Source organism: Heterodontus francisci, chromosome 6 (assembly GCF_036365525.1).
Source record: "Heterodontus francisci isolate sHetFra1 chromosome 6, sHetFra1.hap1, whole genome shotgun sequence".
Classification (NCBI taxonomy): Eukaryota; Metazoa; Chordata; class Chondrichthyes; order Heterodontiformes; family Heterodontidae; genus Heterodontus; species Heterodontus francisci.
In genome coordinates, this window is record NC_090376.1 from 120,719,261 (window position 1) to 120,737,353 (window position 18,093).

At 43.3% G+C, this 18,093-nt stretch overlaps 1 protein-coding gene across 1 annotated transcript in view; it reads right to left on the reverse strand.

Moving 5' to 3' along the window:
- itgbl1 (integrin, beta-like 1) overlaps window positions 1-18,093 on the reverse strand; it is a 151,413-nt gene that overhangs the window by 19,203 nt on the left and 114,117 nt on the right. The window contains exon 8 of the mRNA XM_068032928.1: window positions 3,721-3,837. Within this exon, the coding sequence (XP_067889029.1) occupies window positions 3,721-3,837 (117 nt within the window). The remainder of the gene's footprint in view (window positions 1-3,720; window positions 3,838-18,093) is intronic.

Below are 18,093 nucleotides of genomic sequence, written 5' to 3' on the forward strand. Positions count from 1 at the left end.
TACAAACATCCATTAAGTCTAAACCTTAGAGTAATATTTGAGAAATTTCCAATTTCCTTAAAGTTCTTCAAATTGGTTCCTTTATTGACTTATGAATCGTCAAGCACATCTATAATCAGTGGTTGTATCCATCTGGGACTCTTTCATATTGTTTAATCAAAGACTGTAAGAAGCTTCAATAAATTCAGTCACCTTGCTATTACTAGCCCCGGTTATTGATTGCAGGTCACTGCAGCTCAAAATGTTTGGACTTGTCCAATTATTCTTGTACAATGTGCACAGCGACCAGAGAAACATAGGCAGAATATTGTTTGTTACGAGCTAGAATGTATTAGCATTTACAGGGATGCACAGAACTTTAAGTCTGAACTGTAATTAGATCTGTTGGGGGATCAATGAAATGCTTTTCACAAGATGGTGATCCTCTCACTTTACAGAGGTTGGATTTAAAGACCAGCAATCAATCAAAACACAATATTCAGTTTCAATTTGCTAAGTTGTTTCATACAATCAGTTAAAAGTAATTAAGATAAACAAAAAAGACAATAAATGCTTTACAGTCAATCATAAGATCGTTTGCCTCCGTGTTTAAAATCAAATCTTTACTTAGCAGCACAAAATATCTTTTCCCTCTTGTTAGACTAATCCTTTGGACATCTTGAATCCTGCCAAACTTCATGACTTGCTATCCTCGATCTCAATGAGTGCTGCCAATACCAGGTCTAAGTAGGCCTCCTCTAGTTCGCTTCAGTCTAGTTCTGGTTGATAATCTTTGTCTTTGTTTTTAAATATCAGTTAATTAATTCATCTTGCTTCAGGTGCCTGACAGTTATGATCTTGTACTTAGTTTGTTAATGTTGCAATATTATTATTGTGTTTCATATAGAATGATATTGGCCAGCTCTCCTGGCCTCCCACTTTGCATCCTCCACAAACTTGAGTTCATCCAAAGCTCTGCTGCCCATATCATAATTTGAGGCAGGTCCTGTTCACCCATCACCCCCTGTGCTTGCTGACTACACTGGCTCCCTGTCCAGCAATGCCTCAATTTTAAAATTCTCATCCTTGTGTTCAAATCCCTCCATTGCCTCGCTGTAATCTCTTCAGGCCCTACAACTGTCCAAGATCTTTGTGCTTCTCTAATTCTGGACTCTGGCACACCCCCAATATTCATCGCTCAACCACTGGTGGCCCTTAACTGTAGAATTGCCTCTCCAAGTCTCTCCACCTCCAGCTTTCTCTCTTCCTTTAAGATGCTACCTTTTTGACCAAGCTTTTGGTCACCTGTCCGAATATCTCCTAAAGTGGCTCAGTAACAAGTTTTGTTTGATAATCATTTCTGTGAAGCGCCATGGGACATTTTACTATGTTAAAGGTGTTAGGTAAATACAAGTTGTTGTTGTTGTTGGGATTGTCAGCACTTCAAAGGGGAAACCATAAAATATCTGTTTGAGGGTGGAAGGAGGGGAGTTACGACGATAGTTTTAAGGTCAGGGATCTGGCAGTAGGCTACCCAACTCCATTTTACCAACTCCTCCCCAATTATACCACCCAATTCAGGCCATCATATATCAAGCGTGAACGAACAGATTGAACATTCGCATACATAAAGATTTTTGTTTTTGCCTGTGAGCAACATGAATTCAATGCAAAATACTGCAGATGCTGGAAATCTGAAATAAAAACAGAAAGTGCTGGAAACACTCATCAGAGCTGGCAAAGATCACAGACCTGAAACGTTAACTCTGTTTCTCTCTCCACGGATGTTGCCAGACCTGCTGAGTATTTCCGGCACTTTCTGTTTTTATACCACATGAATTCAGCTAGTATATTGGAAAAAAACAGATAGATGAGAAATGACGATAAACAGTATCGGGGTTTCAATGCCTAATTTAAGACATTAATGAGAATAAGTAAACACCAGCCAGGCTAAGTTCAGAATTTGCAACCTAGAGGAGGAATGTTGTTCCAGCCTTTTATAAAATCATTGTCAGTAAAGAAGATTGTAACACTTTTGTAGAAAAATGCAAGTGAATAAGTACTTTTCTACTGGCACAGTGATGAACAGACTTCACTGGAAATTTCCTTAAACCTTCTTACGCTTGAAGTTATGATCATGAAAATGTTTCTTTTGTTTTAAAATGTTGTACATATTTTTAGCCCCACAGTAAAAAAAAATCACAAAAGCTCGAGATTGTTTATGTTGAAAACTTTGTGTTCCTTTTCTCTTGCACATTAGATTTGACATCACAAGGTGCCATTGTGTGTATATTCAATCCGCACACGGATTTCTGATGTGTTTAAATTTAACTCTATGCTGTGAAACTCTGTCTGCACATGAGGTTGATCATACTGCACTCAGTTCTGGGCACTGCATCTCAGGAGTACTTTCTTGGCCTTGGACTGGGTGCAGTGTAGATTCACCAGAATGATACCAGGGCGAAAAGGGTTAAATTGTGAGGAATGTTGCATAGACTTTGAAAATTTCGAGACTGAGATTGACAGATTTTTGTTGGGTAAAGGGTATTAAAGGTTACGGAGCCAAGGCGGGTAGATGGATTCAGCTACAGATCAGGCATAATCTAACTGAATGGCGGTACAGGTTTAAAGGGCTGAATGGCCTCCTTCTGTCCCAAAGTTCCTATCCTATGCTCAATTTCATCAATTGTGAGTTCGCAGCCACATTTCTCAAAGTTTTTAAAACATATTAGAGATGTGTGTGCAGATTTAATACTCATTTTGTGATGCCAAAACTAACCGGCAAAAAGAACTAATACAAAGATAACGACATAAATAATCTTGAGTATTTCCTATCTGATTTTTACTGTGTGTAATAATTTCATGTAGAAACATAGTTGTAATTATGGATTTTGTGTTGAGATGTGGAAAATGAGCTCCGGACTGTGAGGTTCACTGATATAACCAGCGTGGGCTTGTTGTCATTTTAATTATAAATTATTGCATTGTGATTGGCCTGGCCTTCTTTCCATTTGAATATTACACATTAATTAACATAACGTGATCTTATCTTCATTTCCATTCGAATCATGGTTTGTTTGAAGATTTGATTAATCAGATTACTCTGCTCTTCACTGTAATCGAGTTTACAACTGGCGGTTTGTATGAGTTATGATGATGAGACGCATTCAGTTAGTTTGCCGTGTCGTTTTTTACTAACAGTATCAATTGAAATTAATTCTTCATTGTTTCCAACCCTAAGCATTTTGGAGCTACTGAAAATGTTCTTGTGTTATTTCAATTAATGACAAAACAATCATTGTCGTTTTGGAACAGCACCACCTGCAAGATCCCCTCCAAGTCACACTCCATCCTGACTTGGAACTATATCGCCGTTCCTTCACTGTCGCTGGGTCCAAATCCTGGAATTCCCTTCCTAACAGCACTGTGGGTATACCTACCCCACATGGACTGCGGTGGTTCAAGAAGGCAGCTCACCACCACCTGCTCAAGGACAGTTAGGGATGGATAATAAATGCTTGCCTTGCCAGCAGCGTCCAAATCCCAAAATTAATTAAAAAGTAGTCATGCAAACTTATCCTTGGCAGAATCACTGGAGGTGTCTATATTGATGATTAAGGTAGAGGTATGACTTATGCAGCAAATGTTATAATAAACAATTCAGTGAATAAAAGAATTTCTGTGTTTAGGGACAATGCCTAGTCTCTTCATGTATTCCAGAACAAAAATAAAACCGCTCACCGCCACAGATGCTTCCTTCACTGTCCTCACACTGACGGTCATCACATTCACAGTTTTTCCTGTAGACACGTCTATCTCCCGGTGGAAAACAGGAGCACTGGCCACACTGGCACTTTCCTAAATCGAATGGTCAATCAGTAGATTAAAATAATCTCCATGAAGGGACATGAACAATGATTATAAAGAGCACTTATTAAAGAGCATTGGCTCAGATATTGCTGTTTATTGACACGCGCCATTATTAAAGTGTAAATCCTCCAGCAACTTGTGGCAAGGAAGAGATTCCCCGTGAGTTGTGAATGGCCACAAGTTGCTGGATGATTTGCTCTGCTCCGCCATTAGTCTTACAAAAACGGCAGCTCGTCCTCAACTTTCCCATGAGTTTCAAGAAATTTCTGCTTTTGCACATTAATTACCCATTGAGCTCACTTCAGAAAGTGAAGGCTAGTAATTGACAATGTAAGTACGCTACTACAACATGATAATTGCTAATGACTGCCAATCAACCTCTCCAGCCCAGAAAGTGAACCTGATTTGATTCTAACTCACTTGGTTTCCTTCTCTGTCATTCCTCTGTTTCTTTCTCAAACCTTAACTCTCTGATAGACTGTTAGTCCCATTATTCACTGAAGTCCTACGTGCCCCGTTGCCCTCACTGTACTGTTAACAGCTCACAGTCCCAATAAATTCAGAAGAAACTTCTTTACTGAGAGTGGCAAGAATGTGGAACTAACTACAATAGGAAGTGGTTGAGGTGAATAGCATAGATACATTTACGGGGAAGCTCAAAAGGTACATGAGGGAGAAAGGAATAGAAGGAAATGCTGATAGAGTGAGATGAAGTAAATAGAATGGGATAAGGCACATGTGGAGCATCAATGCCAGCAGTTGAGTGCAATAGCCTGTTTCTGTGCTGTACATTCTCTGTAATTCTATGCAATAAAATTTGAAAGACTCACTACGACAACAACAACTTATATAGCCCCTTTAAATAAAGACTTGCATTTAAATAGCGCCTTTTGTGACCACAAGACATCTCAAAGCACTTTACAGCCAATGAAGTACTTCTGGAGTGTAGTCACTGTTGCAATGTAGGAAGCGCAGCAGCCGATTGGCGCACAGCAAGCTCCCACAAACAGCAATGTGATAATGACCCAGATAATCTATTTCCACGATGTTGGTTGAGAGATACATATTGGTCCAGGACACCAGGGAGAACTCCCATGCTCTTCAAAATAGCGACATGGGATATTTTACATCCACCTGACAGGGCAGATGGTGCCTCTTATCCACAAGCCAGCACCTCGCTCAGTACTGCAAGTACCAGCCTTGATTTCTGTATTTAAGTCCTGGAGTGGGACAGGAACCCACAACCCGATGAGCTAGAAGATGAGAGGGCTACCCACTGAGCCACATTGATAACACCTTGGGATGCTTTATTACATTAAACAAAATTTGACACATAAGGAGCTATTAAGGCTGATGACCACAAGGTTTGTCAAAGAGGTAGATTTTAAGCAGCATCTTAAAGGAGGAGAGAGAGGTAGAGACACAGAGAGGTTTAGGGAGGGAATTCCAGAGCTTAGGGCCCAGGCAGCTGACGACATGACCGCTAATGGTGGAGTGATGAAAATCAGGTTTGTGCATTGTTTGCTTTGAAGAGGGAACAGTTTGTATTTGGTTTGAAAGGATCACAACTGCAATATCTAAAGTGATGAAGCAGGTGTTTACTTGAACTGGAAAGGGTTGAATTGTTACAATCAGTCAAGGAACCCGTATTGAAGAGATGAGCTCTGCTGTGACCTTGGAACTGTCCTTGCACTCTGACATCAATAAAACACTTGAAAGATGAAATGCTTGATGTGTTGCCTTTGATGTTGAAAGTGAAGTCTGGATGTCTCTTTCAGTCCCTAATACCAATAAGAATTTGCAGGGAACGTGAGATAAACTTGTAAATCCTACGATTTCTCTTGTACACTGATTCTCCATGATGGCAATCACCTCACATCACAATATTTGTTAGAATTTAATAGAGGTGTTCAAAATTATGAGGTGTTTTGATAAAGTAAATGAGGAGAAACTGTTTCCAGTGGCAGGAGGGTCGGTAACCAGAGGACACAGATTGAAGGTAATTGGTAAAGGAACCAGAGAGGTAGATGGAGAATTTATTACACAGCGAGTTGTTGAGATCTGGAACGCGCTGCCTGAAAGGGCGGTGGAAGCAGATTCAATAGTAACTTTCAAAGGGGAATTGAATAAATACTTGAAAAGGAAAAGAAGTTATGGGGCTATGGGGAAAGAGCAGAGGAGTGGGACTAATTAGAAAGTTCTTTCACAGGCACAATGAGCGGAATGGGCTCCTTCTGTGCTGTGGGATTCTCTGGAAACCTCACTACAGAAATGCAGGTTCATGCAGCCTCTAAATTTTCAACTGTTTTGTGAACTAACTGTGCTGTGAAGTCAAAGGATCAGGCACAGAAAGAGATAGCTACAAGGCTGAAGTACTTCAGGCAGATTTAGTTTGCTTATTTCTGGTATACTGCCATGAGTCAGATATATCTGCAGTTGTAAGGAAATAAAGAGTTCACTGTCTAAATACATCATGAGAGCATAAGAAATAGGAGCAGGAGTAGGCCATTAGGCCCCTTGCACCTGTTCCACCATTCAATAGGATCACAGCTGATCTTCTACATCAACTCCTTTCCTGCACAATCCCCATATCCCTTAATTCCCTTAGTGTCCAAAAATCTATCAATCTCAATCTTGAACATACTCAAGAACTGAGCATCCACACCTTTCTGGGTTAAATTCCAAAGATTCAGAACTCTCTAAGTGAAGACATGTCTTCTCACCTGAGCCCTGAATGGCCAACCCCTAATACTGAGACTATACCCCCCCCCATTCTAGACTCTCCAGCCAGGGGGAAACAGCCTCTCAGCATCCACCCTGTCAAGCCCCCTAAGAATTTTACACATTTCAATGAGATCACCTCTTTCTTCTAAACTCATGGACGGGACCTCTTTTCTCCATTATTATTAAAGAATTAAACAGCAGTCAGTCACAAGAGAAACATATTGGGCCACATCTTGCTGGAGTCAGTTATCTCACAGAGTGCTCCATTAGTTAGGCCATCTCCTCACCCTTCAGCTCGAATATCATTTTTGCCCTGTAACCTGCTGGGTGTGAGCTGATAGCAGTGCGGAGAGGGACAGTGGGGCATCTGGGACCTCAGTGAATGATGGGAACAACAGCCTATCTCCTTAACCAATGAGGTTTAAGAATTGAGAAAGAAACAGAGGAACGACAGAGAAAGAAATCGGGTGAATTAGAGTCAAATCAGGGACAGAAAGAGAAATAAAGTGGGAAAGAAAGATTGGATTAAGAGAGAAAGAGGCAGAAAGGAAAAGTAGGAATGAATTTAAAAGTTTAACATTTAAAATTTTAAAAAGCTCTAAGAACAATATACTACCTGCAGGAGTGAGACTCCACAATTTAAATTGTTCCCTTTCTGAGCCAGAGAGATTTATAAGCATTGGATTGACAATTATCACCCTGTTAAAAGAGTCCTTATGCTGTTAATTACCAGCCCTAACTTTCTGCGGAGAGTTTAATGGGCGATTCATTTTGCAAATCCGGCAAGTTCTTAAATATAACAGGGAGCTTGAGGACGAGATTGCATTTGTGTGAAGCAAATAGCCGAGCGGCATAAATCGACCAGCAAACTCTGGAGATTCACAACTCATGGCGTCTCCCTTCATCCCCTGAACTTGCTCGTCAATTTACGCATTAAAAGTGGTAAGCATCATTAACACACTTATTGTTCTAAAATGAATTGACCTATCATTTATCTTACAGAGTACGCCCAAACATGCACCATTAGTGTTATTTACCATCTGAAAATGAGCAAAACGATCTGCGAAAAACTGAGCGAAATGACCACCAGTTTAGAGTCGGCTATTAAATGTTTGCTTAACACCAAGGTTTGAAATGGCATTTGATGTACTGTGCTTCTGTATAAGAAGAGCCTTTATGAAGAGAATCAACACACACTGACTGAATGGAGTAACATGGGCACAAATAATGATAATGACAGACAAAATGAGACATTTTCAGACTCCAGCAAAGGCACTAAATGGTCTGACTTCAATTTTCGTCATGAAATATCTGTTAATATTTATAAAACAATGGATGGAAACCACTGAAATGTATCTCATCTGACAGACCAGATAACAATAGGCCATTTGAGTTTCTCCCCCATAGTTTAAGATGTCGCCTTTGCAACAGGAAATCACTTGCAAACAGTCGGCGCAGGCTAGATGGGTTGAATAGCCCATCCTTCTGTGTTGTATGGTTCTATAATCCCTCTCACTACCAGTTATTTTCCATTCTCTCTGGTTCATTCCAAGTCGACTGCCATTCCCCAAAGAGTTAAAGATTTGCTCAGAGGTAATTGAGCCCCTCATGTCTCAGCTGCTTCATGCATTTTGCTGGTTTTATCATCTTCGGTGAGTTGATTGTGAACCAATTTTAATGACATACCTTGCAATAGAAGGCAGGACTGAAATCCGCAGGGAAATCTGATTTGGAGATTAATTTACTGAAAAATGCCAACAGCTTTGGGAAGCTTTAATCACCAGAATGTTAACTATATTCATTACCTGAAACAGACTGTCACTCTCTACAAACATACACTCGCTCACTTTGATCTGAGGCCATAGTTCATGTCTATATCACAACAGATGTATTTTGACAGACACTTAAGCCTTCACCCAGATGCCTAATTATCACCTGCTAAATAAGAAAATAATAATACAGTTTAATTTTTACTGCGTGACAACCATCAGCGTCTCTGATAGATAGGGACCTGAGCTTGACTTGGTTATCAGAGAAGGCAGAGAGGTTATTCCATTAATACCTCATTCCACCTCATTGAAATATTTGCAGAAAGGTATATGACTATTAATCATATGGCTATCATTTGACATATGTCACTTGGAATGCAAATTTTCATCTGACAGAGCTGTCAAAACCTTTATTTCTGGAAACCAGTCCTCTCCATTAAAGCAGTACACCATTTATTTTTTTATTTAGAGATACAGCACTGAAACAGGCCCTTCGGCCCACCGAGTCTGTGCCGTCCAACAACCACCCATTTATACTAACCCTGCAGTAATCCCATATTCCCTACCACCTACCTACACTAGGGGCAATTTGCAATGGCCAATTTACCTATCAACCCACAAGTCTTTGGCTGTGGGAGGAAACTGAGCACCCGGCAAAAACCTACGCTGTCACAGGGAGAACTTGCAAACTCCGCACAGGCAGTACCCGGAATTGAACCCGGGTCCCTGGAGCTGTGAGGCTGCGGTGCAAACCACTGCGCCACTGTGCTGGAATTTCTGCTGAAAGTTAGTGCCAGCACAGGCACAATGGGCTGAATGGCCTTCATAGAATGCTGAGCACAGTTCTGGTCTCAGTACTATTAAGAGGACACAGAAGCACTGGCGAAAGTGCAAAATAGATTCACAGGGATGTTATTGGAACAGCTGTCAGAAAAGATTAGGAATTTTTCTTCTAGAAAAGAGAAGGTTGAGGGGTGACCTGAAAAAGGTCTTTAAAATTATGAATGGGTTGGACAGAGGAGATGTGGAGAGATTGTTTCCACTTGTGGGAGAATCCAAAACTAGGGGTCATAAATATAAGACACTGACGAATAAATCAAATAGGGAAAGGAGGAGAAATTTCTTTACTCAGAGTGATTGGATTGTGGAACTCGGTGCCACGGGAAGTGGTTGAGGCAATATACATAGATGTATTTAAGAAGAGACAGGTGAACGCATGAGAGGAAAGGGAGTGGAAGATACACTGAAAGTCTGAGATGAGGTAGATAGAATAGAACACTCGTATGGAGTATAAACACCAGCATAGACTAGTTGGGCCAAATGGCCTGTTTCTGTACTGTATATTCCAGGTAATTCTCCGCTGTCTGATTCTATGTTATTTCTATTCCCTAATGTTGGCACAACAAATATTTTAAAAATACAATTGGCAGAGAATGTAATGTATATTTGAGGGAGAACTCCCAATCGTGCCATGAGGCGTCTACACCCACCTGAGAGGGTAGACAGGGTCTCAGTTTAATGTCTTATGTGAAAGATGGTTCCTCTGACAGTGCAGCACTCCCTCAGCACTGCACCTCCAACAGTGCATCACTCCTTCAGTACTGACCCTCTGACAGTGCAACACTCCCTCAGTATTGACCCTCCAACAGTGCAGTGCTCCCTCAGTACTGACCCTCCGACAGTGCAGCTCTCCCTCAGTATTGATCCTCCGACAGTGCAGCACTCCCTCAGTACTGTCCCTCCAACAGTGCAGCACTCCCTCAGTACTGACCCTGCAACAGTGCAACGCTCCCTCAGTATTGACCCTCCGACAGTGCAGCACTCCTTCAGTACTGACCCTCCGACAGTGCAGCTCTCCCTCAGTACTGACCCTCCGACAGTGCAACACTCCCTCAGTATTGACCCTCCGACAGTGCAGCTCTCCCTCAGTACTGACCCTCCGACAGTGCAGCACTCCCTCAGTACTGACTCTCCAACAGTGCAGAGCTCCCTCAGTACTGACTCTCCGATAGTGCACCACTCCTTCAGTACTGACCCTTCGACAGTGCAGCGCTTCCTCAGTATTGACTCTCCGATAGTGCAGCACTCCATCAGTACTGACCCTCCGACAGTGCAACACTCCCGCAGTACTGACCCTCCAACAGTGCAGCACTCCCTCGGTACTGACCCTCCGACAGTGCAGCTCTCCCGCAGTACTGACCTCCGACAGTGCAGCACTCCCTCAGTACTGACCCTCTGACAGTGCGGCACTCCCTCAGTACTGACCCTTCGACAGTGCAGCGCTCCCCCAGTACTAACACTCCGACAGTGCAGAACTCCCTCAGTACTAACACTCCGACAGTGCAGAACTCCCTCAGTACTGACCCTCTGACAGTGCGGCACACCCTCAGTACTGATCCTCTGACAGTGCGGCACACCCTCAGTACTAACACTCCGACAGTGCAGAACTCCCTCAGTACTAACACTCCGACAGTGCAGCAGTCCCTCAGTACTGACCCTCTGACAGTGCGGCACACCCTCAGTACTGATCCTCTGACAGTGCAGCACTTCCCCAGTACTAACCCTCCGACAGTGCAGCATGCTCTCTCTGCCAGAATGACTCCCTATTTTCAACAAAGGGAAATGGGACGTTCATTGCCCAGATCTAGGGGTTTCTTGGTGGTGTGAAGCTTCTGTGTGTGTATTAGATGGCTCATCAAAACAGCCTGGGACGACATGAACATCTATGATTTGCCGTAAATCACTTTCTTTCTGAAAATGATGGAAGATGTTAAGCCTGAATCTGGACTAATCTTGCCCCTGATTAAATGCCTTTCTTTGAGATGCAATTCTCATTCGTGTCCATGAAATGAATGATGCTGCATTAATCCACCCTCTGCTGCAAGGCCATTGTGCAGCATTATCTCTGATAAGTTATTATTACATTCACCTTTTCTTAGATGACCCTCTGATGACCTGCCTGTTAATTCACAATGGTTAAGGACATGAGGCACAAGTGTGAAATTTATCACTGTTGTTCAATGCAAACAACAACTTGCATTTATATAGCGCCTTTAATGTAGTAAAACATCCCAAGGAGCTTCCCAGAAGTGTCATCAGATGACCTTTGACCCATAAGGCGAATTTGGACAGGAGACCAAAAACCTAGTCAAAGTGGATGGTTTTCAGGAGCATCTCAAAGGAGGAAAGAGAATTTTAAAATCGAGGTGTTGCCGGACTGGGAGCCAATGGGCTGAATTTTACTGCAGGCTTTGGGACCCCGATGTTTGGGAAAATGCGAGTCCCGAGCCCACACTTGCCGGCAACGGGACCAGCTCGGCCATTTTACTGCAGGTCACCTCCTCATAGGATGCCTGCAGGCCCACCGTCCAGTTAAGGATGGCAGCCGAGCTCTGGATACTGCTGGTCCAGTCAGAGGGTCGACAGCTCTGAAGCCTCAGCAGCACCACCGAGAGAGGTGGGCACTGCCAAGGCAGGCAGGAGACCTCTAGGCGCCTGCAGGTAAGTGAATAAAAAATGAAAAATTCAGGGGGGACAAGGGTCAGTGGGAACACCTCTCCAGGGAGATCGTTGGGAAAACAGGGCTGCCTTCTCGGCCTGCAGCCCACTCTGTGGGGCATGGAGCCTCCAGTTCCGATGACCCCCTGGGCTGTCACAGGGAGGCTGTCTCCATTCAGCTGGCGGCATCCCATACGACGGTGGGAGGGGGGGTCGCTCCATCGCTCCGTCATAGCAAAATGCCAGTGGCTCTGTAAAATGGCCCGTTAATAGAGTCTTTAAATATGCAAATCGGCTGCCCACCTCCTTGGAGCAGGCAGCCAATCCGAGTTGCAGCCAACCACCGGGAAAATTCCCCAGCGGCGGGACTGCATCAGGGAGCCATCCCGAAGAGGCAGCCTGATCTTTCATCAGCCTCTGCAGCTCCGTTCCTGCCACCAAGGAACAGGTATACTTCTGCCCAATGTGACAAGTTGAGCACTCTTAAAACATATGCAGATAGACATCTTTTTATCACATTCTAAAGAATATTCTTCAATGCTTTTCAGGGTTACTGTTGTTCAGTAAAGCCTAGAAGGTACCTTTGCATTTCTTTCATCTAAATATAAATGACATATGAGTGGGCTGAACTTAACAGCTTGACTCATTTATAATTAGAGATCGCCTGAGTTTAATCTCTCACATATATTTGATGGCCCAGGCTTTTCCATTAAATAACTTTTTCCACTTTAGCATTATGTAATTATTACCAACAAATCCTTGATAGTTTGGAACATATTGATCGTGTTTCATTACTCGACATCAAGCACTAATCAATTCTTCACATACTTATAAAAATTAGATTTTGTTAACTGCTACCAGTTATTGAGTATTCGTTAATCGGCCTCGGAGGGGGTGCTGCACAGATTCACCAGAATGATACCGGGGCTAAAAGGGTTAAATTATGAGAAAGGTTGCATAGACTGGGCTTGTTAATAGAAGATTACGGGGTGATCTAATCGAGGTTTAAGATGATTAAAGGATTTGATAGGGTTGATAGTGAGAAACTATTTCCTCTGATGGGGGGAGTCCACAACAAGGGGGGCAGAACCTTAAAATTAGAGCCAGGCCGTTCAGGGGTGATGTCAGGAAGCATTTCTTCACACAAAGGCTAGTGGAAATCTGGAACTCTGTCCCACAAAAAACTGTTGAGGCCGGGGGTCAACTGAAAATTTCAGAACTGAGATTGATATTCTATGACTATTTTATTGTTGCCTATTTGCTGTATCTTTTTGCTTTATCTCTTACAGTCACAAATGATTCCTTGGCCAACATCTCCATCATTGAGCTTGTGCTGAGGAACTCCCTGGGTTAATTTATCTGCCAGCATTTTTCAGCAGTCCTGGATGTACTGGGCCAAAATTCAGAACTTGCCCTGATAGCATGGTGAGATTGGGAGGTTGTCTGGTTTAGTGTTAGGGTTCTCAATCTTTGACCCACCATTCCTTTGCACAGCGTATTGAAATTTCTGTCAATCTTTTTTTTTAAATTATGCTTTTTTTTATTTACGTTTAAAAAATTATTACTTTAGGTCTTAACTATCTTCATCTTTGGTCTAAAATTCCCACCCTTGTTTTCAAATCCCTATCTCTGTAATCTCCTCCAGCCCCACAACCCTCCAAGATCCTTGTGTCCCTCCAATTCTGACCTCTTGTGCATCCCCCGATTTTAATCACTTCACCATTGGCTGCCTGGACCCTGAGCTCCGGAATTCCCTGCCTAAACCTCTCAGACTCTCTGGCTGGGATTTTTCCCTTGGCAGATAGGAGCCGTCCACCGACTGAAGAGTTGATGGCGAACCCGCTTCCACCTGGCCTGGGGATAGACCCGCATTTTGCGGTTCCCCGGCCTGTAATTGTTCTGAGGCGGGACTTCCACCCGCTTGCGGGAGCAAGTCCCGCTTCATTGAGCTGGGAGCGGTGGCCACTGCTGAGACTGCAACCCAGCTTCGCAAAGATGATGTCGGGGAGCCTGGAGAACCAGTGTAAGTTTTTGGTGCCTCGCCGGGGGTGATCGGTTGGGCCCCAGCGAGGCAAGGGTGGTCGATTGGGGAGACGGAGGGGGGGGGGGGGGGGGGGCGTGTTGGGGGTGGTTGGAGCAGTGGGGGTGGCCCTCCTTCAAGCACAGGGTGCCCGATCATGAGGGCCCTCCCCACCACAGGCCGTCAGAGAGCCGCCTAGTTTTGTCAAGCAGCTTCACTTGTGTCTGGGTTACCCCACCAGCAAGGGGTAAAATCCCATTAAGTGGCCACTCAAGGGCCTTGATTGGCCTGGGGCGGGCGGGCCGTTTTTCGCCACCATCACCCTGTGTAAATTGGTGGTGGAGGCCGGAACGGGTCGGGAAGGCCCCCCGAGCCTCCCGCTCCATTTTACACAACCCTCCCCCCACCCCCGTCACCTTCCTGCTCTTTGGGGGGGGTGTAAAATTCCAGCCTCTACCTCTCTCTGCTACTTTAAGATGCTCTTAAAAAACCTACCTCTTTGATCAAGCTGGTGCTCACCTGTGCTAATATCTCCTTCTGTGACTCAGTGTCAAATATTGTGTGATAATCGCTCCTCTGAATCTCTTTTGGATATTTTACTAAGTTAAAGGTGCTATATAAATGCAAATTGTTGTCTTGAAGCTTATTGGAAAAACTATGCATATTGTTGCTGTGGTTTATCGGGATTTAGATTCAACAGCATAATAGAAGAATCTAAGAAATAGATGGAGAATTTCTGCTTGAAAGAATGTTATCCTTTGTAGCTAGTGGACAGGTACAAAAAAATAATTTAAAAGCCTATTGGAATATTAACCTTTACCTCAAGGGGGCTGAAATACAAAGGGGAGGAAGTTATGCTACCGTTGTATAAAGCTCTAGTCAAATCCCATCTGGTGTAACTGTACTCAGGTCTGGGCCCCACACCACAGGAAGGATATATCGGCCTTGGAGAGGGTGCAGTGTCGACTCACCAGAATGATAACGGGGTTAACAAGGTAAAGATATGAGGACAAGTCGTATTCCCGTTCAGGGGTGATGTCAGGAAGCACGTCTTCACACAAAGGGGAGTGGAAATCTAGAACTCACTCCCCCAAAAAGCTGTTGAGGTTGGGGGTCAATTGAAATTTTTAAACTGAGATTGATAGATTTTTGTTGGGTAAAGATATTAAAGGTTATGGAACCTAGGTGGGTAGCTGGAGTTAGGACACAGATCTGCCATGATCAAACTGAATGGCAGAACAGGCTCGAGGGGTTGAATAGCCTCCTCCTGTTCCTATGTTCCCAATGCTGAGTTTATGGCCAGCATTGGAATTCAAGACCAAAAGTTCAATGTCAGCTTAACATATATTTTCTAGCTAGGACATTTGAGATGATAAATATCTGAGCATTTTTTTTTTTACAGGAGCCAAACCAAGAATCTCTTCTCTCAAGCATGAGACATTTTTCCTCTCTTTTCAGAGGGTTGTGGGCGGACTTTAACAACAAATTATTTCCGCTCGCTCTCTTTTAAATAATATATTATCTCGATGCATTAATTGTTCTTTAAGCTGAATCTTAAAGGGACATAGCTCTCTGGAAAAGTGTCTTTTGAGAATTATTAAAAAGGTGGATGGAATCAGTGATAAAACATCTTCAACAACTGTTGTCCGCGGACTGGTGAGATCGTGCAGTGTACAAAGCGGCTGAGGTGGTAAAGGGTCTCTGGGAGTGCAGAGAAGCAATTGGGAAGGGTCAGAGGGGAGAGGCGAGCTGCAGTTGGCAGTGGCTCGCAAATTTCTGGTTCCTCCCAGCTCCACAATAAGTGAAGGAATGGAATGAAAGCTTATCTCTCTGATGTCAGATTCTCATCCTCTAAGGATTACTGTTTTAGTTGCTAGGCACCGAAAATACTGACCGCAGCACACAGGGCTCAAACAAGACTTGGTCCCACTAATTGCTTAATGCCCGAGTCAAGCCCACATGCTCGACGACCTTTTACTAATATGGCGGACAGCGCAGATCTGGCGTAGGATGAGTGCTCACTTGCAGCCTGCCATATTGGATCCTAAGGTGCCTATTTCAAGTCTATAAAGCAAGAGGGGCATGAATCAATTCCTAACCTGCGAAATAGAGGAAAATTGTTCAGAAAAGTTACTGCATTTAAATAATTGCAACACTGAGATGCCAGCCCTGACTTTTCTCCCTCCCGAATACTCTGCTTTTTAGGAATTAAAGATAACTGCAAGATCATGTAACCTTAACTTTTTCATTTCAAATGTAGCCATAGAATCACAAAATGATACAGCACAGAAGGAGGACATTCAGCCCATCATGCCTCTACCAGCTCTTTGAAAGAGCTTTCTAATTAGTCCCACTCTCTGCTCTTTCCCCATAGCCCAGCAAATTTTTCCCTTCAATAATTTATCCAATTCCCTTTTGAAAGTTACTATTGAATCTGATTCCACCGCCCTTTCAGGCAGCGCGTTCCAGATCACAACAACTCACTGCGTTAAACAAAATTCTCCTTTTCAATGCATTGAATACCCAAATATTGTTTGAGGAAGTGGTCAGGTGCAAGTTCAAAGTTATGATTTATGATGAAGTATCATTCAACAGTGTCTGCTGTGGCTCAGTGGGTGGCTCTCTTACCTCTGGGTTAAAAGGTTGTGGATTTATGTCCCACTCTGGAAACTTAGGATAAAAATCGAGGCTGACACACCCAGTGAGGTACCGAGGGAGTGCGGCACTGTTGGAGGTACTGTCATTTAGATGAGACCTTCAACTGAGTCTCCAAATGCCTGCTCAGGTGGACTTTAAAGACCCCATGGCACTATTTCAAAGCAGAGCAGTGGAGTTCTCCCTGGTATCCTGGCCAACACTTATCTCCCAATCAACATCACTTAAAAAGACTATCTGGTCATTATCACATTGCTGTTTGTGGGATCTTGCTGTGCATAAATTGGCTGCTATGTTTTCTACATAACAAGTGATTCCACTTCAAAAGTTCTTCATTGACTGTAAAGTGCTTCGGGATGTCTTGAGGTCATGAAAGGTGCTATGTAAATGCAAGCTTGTCAGTTTTCTTTAAAGAGCGATAAGGACGTAGGAAAAACTAGAGAGACCTCACCCCCCACCCCACCGCACCCCCCATCCCCACCCCCACCCCATGCTGCTCTCAGACACTTTCTAACAGACACTTACTAAGCAAAGTTGAGCAGAGCAGGTCACTTACTTTGGCCAAGAATAGTGTGAAGCATAGCGGGGCGGGGAAGAGACCAATGAAAGGAAAGATAATAAAGAAGAAGAAATTTATCTATGCAATACTTAAATATAATACTGAGCTTAAACTTGAAGACATTTAAATCTACCATAGAAAACTTTTCCTTCACTGTGCTGCATAAAATATGGTAACATAAAAAGCAATTTTGACATACAACCAGTTTGTAGTTACTGTTTATTCCAGTCAGTAACTCACAGCAGATGCTAATTTACTGCCTCATTAATGCTGTACCAATTCCTATCAGGCCTCTCCAATGTGCAGTTCCTGCAGTTCATTGCACCAATACATTCATTACTCCATCTTCTGAGAATATGGGCCCTGACTGCTTGATTTCACTGTATATCTACCTGGAAAGGGCAGACAGAGTGGGACTGATTGGATAGCTCTTTCAAACAAGCAGCACAACCATGGGCCAAATGTCCTTCTTCTGTATCAATCTATGATCTGAGAACGCCACAAGAAGCAGCCATAGATTTTAGTTATGCTGCTATATTTCCCTATTTGTTACAAATACCACAAAACATACATCCATAAATCAAGAACATGTCGGTCACATTGCACCAAGTGGTAATTATTTAAAACCCATAAGTTACTAATAATTTTTCCTCACATTTCACTCCAGAGACTTGAGCACAAAAACCTAGGCCGACAGTTGCAGTGCATACTGAGGGAGTGCTGCACTGTCAGAGGTGCTGTATCTTGGTTCTCTGCCCTCTCAGGTGGACGTAAAAGATCCCCTGGTACTATTTTGAAGAAAAGCAAAAGGAATTATCCCTGGTGTCCTGGGGCCAATATTTATCCCTCAACCAACATCACAAAAACAGATTTTCTGGTCGTTATCACATTGCTGTTTTTGAGAGCTTGCTGTGCACAAACTGTCTGCTGCACCTTTCTAAATTACAAGAGTGACAACACTTCAAGAGTAACTCATTGGCTGTAAAGTGCATTGGGATGTTGGGAGGAGCTGAAAGGGG